The 6000-nt window shown below is 46.9% G+C and overlaps 1 protein-coding gene across 4 annotated transcripts in view; it reads right to left on the reverse strand.

The window, feature by feature from the left end:
• Window positions 1–3653, reverse strand: part of FAS (Fas cell surface death receptor) — a 35418-nt gene extending 31765 nt beyond the window's left edge. For 3 of the 4 annotated variants that reach the window (XR_008391355.1, XM_053664020.1, XM_037156648.2), the window contains exon 1: window positions 3474–3653. Coding sequence is in view for 3 of the 4 variants with exons in the window: in XM_053664020.1 (XP_053519995.1) it covers window positions 3474–3632 (159 nt within the window). In the remaining variant the exon portion in view is untranslated. Of the gene's footprint in view, window positions 1–2531; window positions 3084–3473 lie in introns of those variants that run through there. The other variant, XM_053664021.1, reaches the window with a different exon arrangement.
• Between the last annotated feature and the right edge of the window lie 2347 nt (window positions 3654–6000).

A 6000-nucleotide genomic window follows, 5' to 3' on the forward strand; every position in this document is an offset into this window, starting at 1 on the left:
ATGGCTGGTGATGGAAGAAGACTTGACTTGGGTGGTGAACACTCAATACAGTATACAGGTGATGCATTATAGAATTGTACACCTGAAACCTATATAATTTTATCAATCAATGTTACCCCAATAAATTAATTTTTTTAAAAAGAAACTGCTTTCAAGATAGAGGTGTGATATTGGGCAAGTGGTTGATGCAAGGCAGGACTCTGTAGCTCGGTCTGAAAACAGTCCATCCATTTAGAAGGGAGACATAGAGGATAGACTACAGAATGTAAATGATGATTATCTAGGTGACAGGGTTATGTCAGATTGTTTTTCTTTTTACTCATCTGCACTTATAAATTTTATTTAATAAACCTTAATTTCCTAGGCCATATGTCACATAAATTATAAATAAATTGTATTTAATTTAAATTCCAGGTATTATAATATATAAATATTAATAAATGTATGTATATATGAATGTACACAAATACATTTTTTAGAAAAGCATGCTTTCCTTTTTGCTTTAAATATGCACCTCTACCAAAGATTCTGTACTATAAAAGTTAAATAAGCATAGCTTTTGGCTTTGATAATTTTGCTACACATATTAGTATTGCTGCCCCAAGAACTAGGAGAAATTCCAAAGCAAACAACACTGCAATAATTCAGTCGTTAACTACAAGGAAGAGAAGGGTATATGTGCATCTATGTGTGTGTGTTTTAATTTATTGATGGCAAAAAGAGGGAGGGAGGGAGGAAGAGAGAGAGAAAGAAAAGAAAGAAAGAAAAAGGAAGGAAGGAAGGAAAGAAGAAAGAAAGAAAGAAAGAAAGAAAGAGAGAGAGAGAGAGAGAGAAAGAAAGAAAGAAAGAAAGAAAGAAAGAAAGAAAGAGAGAGAAAAAAAGAAAGAGAAAGAGAAAGAAAGAAAGAGATAGGAAGAAAGAAAAGGAAGGAAGAAGGAAGAAAAAAGAAAGGACAAGACAGGAAGGAAGGAGGGAGGGAGGAAGTGAGAAAGGAGAGGAGAGGGGAGGGGAGAGGAGGGGAGAGGAGAGGAGAAAAACAAGAGAGAAAGAGAAAAACCACTTTGTTGACGCAGTCACTGATTGGCTCTTGTCTGTGCCCGGACCACACCCTTGGCTAACAGGACAATCCTCTAACCAACTCAACTACCTGGCCAAGGCGAGAAGTCTGGGGTTTGAGATTTTATAAAAGGTATCTCCATTTTTAATCTTAATTTTTCTTTAAGGAAGTTTCTGAAGGAACCCAAATATTGCACTTTATTTCTGAAGGGACGAGGAGGGAGGAGAATATTTTTTCCATCATAAGGTGCCAGACATTACCGTGTGTGCGTGTACTTTCCTTTCAACCTGGTGTAGTCTGGCTATAAGTGCAATCAACAAACTGCCTTTGGAATTAGATCTGAATTAAATCCCAGCACTGTCACAGACTAGCGTATAATCTCACTTGAATGAATTAAAGTTTCTGAACCTCATTTTGCCATCTCTAAAATGGAGACAAATGGAGATGAGGACACCTTCCTTGCTACACAGCCTCTGCGAGAATTGACCGAGATACAATTCACTGACACTCCTAACACGGTGCCTGGAACTTCGGTGGGACCCAGTAAAATTAGAGTCCACTGGTTTTCAGAGGCTTCGGAACTAAAGTGACCTTCCTGAGGCCAAGACTCTTCCGTTAGCCGTCATCAAGCTGGCATTTCTGGGGCAGGGGCTCTCTCCAAAAGACAAGGGTGCTGCTCAGGCTTCTAGGCCAAGAACACACACCAGGGAGCATGAGGTCTGGGGAGGCTGAGTTCGCAAACTACGGGAGTGCAAGCTTAGAAAGATTCTAAGAAGAAAAGAGGAGCAGAAAGAAATGTTTAAAAATTGAGACAGGGACTGACTTACTACTGTCTCAAAGACAGGAATTCCCGGAAGGGAAACAACAAGTTTCTTTTTCTGTCGAGACAAGAGTAAACAAGGCTGCCGAGACTCTAAGCAGTGCCAGGGCGACTGCAAGAAAGAAACGGTGCGTTCCCAAGCCTCCGGTGTCACCGCTGCCTCGGGGAGATTTACACCCTAAACTTCACAACTGGGGGAAAGTGGGCCATGTCCGTTCCTGCGAGCGCCAGTTCTGCCACGTCCTGGCCGCGAACACACCCACCCGCCCAGAGCGGACCTTTAGCTGGACCTGTAGGGACCTGTCCAGAAGACCCCCTCATCTCTCCAGCCCGGCCGTCCCAGCAGCGACTGGAACCTCCGAGGTCCCTGCCGCCCCCAGCCGCCACCTCCCGGCGCGGCTCCCGGCGGTCGCGCTGAAGCACCGTCTGCCCGGTCTGCCTGGCACCGAACCCCAAGAAAAGCCAGTTCCCGGGTTTCCCGAGACCGGCCCTGGAGGGAAAGCCCCAGCAGCCCCGGGGGCCGGTCTGTCGGTCGCCGGCAGCAGCTGCCGGCACGGCCCGAACCCCAGCGCGCGCATCTCCGGGCCACCAACAGGGGCGCGGCTGCCCCTGCCCGGGCTCGGCCGCTCCGGGCTCCGGCGGGAGCACACTCACCAGGGGCAGGAGAACCCCGATCCGGAACATGGCTTCGCCAATTCCCAGACGCTCCGGTCAGCCACGCCGGGAGAATGACAGCCCGCCGGGTCGCTCCCGGAGCCAAGCCCCGCCCCGGGCGCTGCGGGGAGGCGCCACAAGTCCCCTTCCCCGCGGCCCGAGCGGCGGATCACCTGCGCCCGGCTCCCCGCGACGCCGGAGGCGACCGCGCAGGACGCGCCCCTCCCCCGCCCCCGGGGACCGGGGTGAAGGCAGGGAAGGAAACTTCGCCGGGGAACTCCCGGCCTGGGGAAGGCGCCTTTGATTCGGCTGCTCCACCCGCTCTGCGGCGGGCGGGGGCGGGGTGCCTGGGGTGCAGACGGAGTCAGGGTTTATTGCACAAACGGGCATTCCCCATTCAGGTCGTTTCCGCTGTCGCCTGGTGGGTCGCGCTCCGCCGAGGACCCTGAGAGCGGCGGGCTGTCGGGTCGCCGCCCCTCCGAGTTTTCCCGGGAAGGTTGGGCGGAGCCTGAGCCTCCGCGTCCTGCCGGGGGCGCCAGAACCCGAGCTGACCGCCGCGGACCCACGGAGGACGACCTGGCCTTCGGGCGAGGCTCCCGGGAGCCCCGACTACTTTATGCAGCGACAGTTGTCAGCCGAGAAGATTCCTATATTGTGCTATGGGGATTCTGAAAAGAGAGGAGCTCCTAGCTTTCATTTCTCCAGAGGCGAACTTAGCACCCATGACGAAGCACACAGCTCCAGCTCCGCTAAACGTTCACAATTACTTCCCCTTCTTTGTTACTCATTATTTCCCGGTAGACTTTCTTTTAAAAAAAATATAATTATTTGGTGGTCTGGGTAACTCTATTGTTTTGGGAATGTAAATCTGTGTGGGTGGTTTTGCAAGAATTTTACAGAAAGGGAAGTCTGGATGATGACTTGGTTTCGCCCCGCACTTACCCCGCCAGGTCTGTAGTCACTGATCTGCTCCTTGTACCAGCGAAGGCGAGTGAGCGCTGCGAGGAAGAGCCCGCTGTGCCAGTGCCGCTCCGGCGCCCCGCGCACAACCAACGCAAAAAGGAGTGGATGGGGGTAAGGCTCTGCGGCTTTACTGCGCATCCGAAGCTATTGTCCAATGAACAGTTCGCTGAAATTTTTTTTTTTTAAAAAAGACATCTATAAGAAGAACGAAAGAAGGGGGAAGAGAGAGACAAAATCAACATCTCTTGAGAGTGAATTATAAGTCAGCAACTTTGACAGGTGGTTCTTTCTGACTTAATATTTATCATTTTAGCCCAGCAAGTTGAATGACTTATTAAACCCACTTTACAAGTACAGAGTTGTAGCAAAAAAAAAAAAAAGTTTAAGCAACACTGGCAGCATTGGCTTGTGAATAAATAGCAGAGCCAGGAATTAAACGTAGATATTCTTGCTCCTGAGGCCTTGACCCTTCCAACCACACACACTCCTACGTCTAATTACCCTCAAGTTCAATGAGATAATAGGTGCTGGAGGGGGGGATATTTCATGGTCAAATGATTTTAGAAAATTCGGGGTTAATTTAATTCAAACAGACCTCTTAAACCAAAAACTCTCAGAGCTCCTGACATGCTAATATGCGTTGTGAATAGCTAAGAGGGGGCTATGATATATACTTCCTCCCAAATTTTGTCTTTAGAAAGTCCTCTGAGGAGGACCTATTGAACGATCACTTCTTGAATGCTGGTATTCTGGGGAAAACACTTTGGACATCTTTAAAGGTCATTTTTATTTTAGTGACACATTCCTAAGGCTGGAATCCTTCAAGAGGAAAAAATACAATTTTAATAATAGAATGTCAGGCCTTCTACCAGATGTGGGAGATATTTTGGACCCAAAACATACCATATAAGTTAAAGCTTGCTTCTATTCTGAAGATACCCTTGCCACTGAACGTCTCATTTTTAGTAACATTTAAATGCATACCTGAATATGTAAAACACTGCGGAGAAAAAAATCTTCAACACCTTTCCACCCGCCGAGTTTATTTTTATTCCCCTTCCCCATGGACCTCATGTTTTAAATATTTTTGTTAACCAAATTGCTGTAGCAATAAATTGACTTTATTAATTCCAAACTGTAGTGAGCATGTATGACTGTTTTTCCTGCATCTTTCCTCTTCCTGCCTGGTAACAGCACTTCCAAGTTGCCTTTGGAAAAATTGCCCCTCTTCCCTCTTATTAACTATTTAGTCTGCATAACTGTATTAGTCAGTTTCAGAAAAACAGAACCAATGGAACAGATACATTGCAATGTATATCGAGATCTCTGTCTATGCTTAGACAGGTAGATAGACCGAGAGATGTATTTTAAGGAATTGGTTTCCGTCATTGTAGAGCCTGGCAAGTTCAAAACCGCAAGGTAGGCTGGTAGGCTGGAGACCCAGGAAAGAACACAGTTTGAGTCCAAAGTCCCTCTCTCTCAGGGAAGCTCTTTCGTAAGACATTCCACTCACTGAATGAGGCCCACACACATTATGAAGGACAACTACTTTGCTTACAGCCTACCGATTAGCGATTAGCAATTTAATTGCTAATCCTAACCAAAAAAATGCCTTCACTGAAACATCTAAAGTACTACCAAATATTTGGGTCCTGAGGCCTAGCCGAGTGGACCATCACAGGAGCATGGACACCAATCCCAATGCTTCTGTTTGCAGGCAGGTGGGTGGAGGAGGGGGACAAGGAACTCCATGTGGTTAAGGCAACTGGCACCTCCCATTCAATTGGGGTGAACTTTGTGGCATTTGCTGTAAACAGGAGGACACAATCCCTCCTCCACTGGATTTAGAGTGGGAATATGTAAAGTGTGGGGCTCGTGCGGTCGTGAAGAAAGTTCAGGAACCTGCCAGCCCTGAAGCCAGAGCCACCCCACGCTGAGAGACCTCGCAGAGAGGCAGAGCCTGACAGTGTCACCCGGGCTACCCACAGTCACCCAATTCAATCCATTCTCAATTTTTGCTTAAGCCTGATTCTTACCACTAATAGAATCCTAACTTATATCATCAGAGCTTATGATCAGCATAAGAAATCCTCTGTTACCAAAATTAGTTTTTGCAAGTTATCTATTACAGTTTCTGCCTTAAGTAAGGATAATTGCCTAAAATATAGAGGGACATTACTTCTACTAAATTTTTTCCTATCACTAGAGGGTGCCAGATACCACATTAGCCAATGAGGAAGAAAATTATGTAATTCCTATCAATTATTAGAAATATATTTAGGTTCTTTAAAATTTTTTTCTTTTTATTTTTTAATTGTTGTTCAGGTACACTTTTCTGCTTCCCCCCCATCCCAGCCCAACCCCCCAGCTCTCCCCACCTCCGTCCCATTTCCACCCCCCTCCATTATTGTCCATGTGTCCTTTATAATTGTTCCTGCAAACCCTTCACCCTTTTCCCCTATATTTAGGTTCTTAGGAAAGGGAAGAGAAAGGAGAAAGAGCTTTG

Source organism: Artibeus jamaicensis, unplaced genomic scaffold, assembly GCF_021234435.1.
Source record: "Artibeus jamaicensis isolate MK-2021 breed Jamaican fruit bat unplaced genomic scaffold, CSHL_Jam_final contig_332, whole genome shotgun sequence".
NCBI lineage: Eukaryota > Metazoa > Chordata > Mammalia > Chiroptera > Phyllostomidae > Artibeus > Artibeus jamaicensis.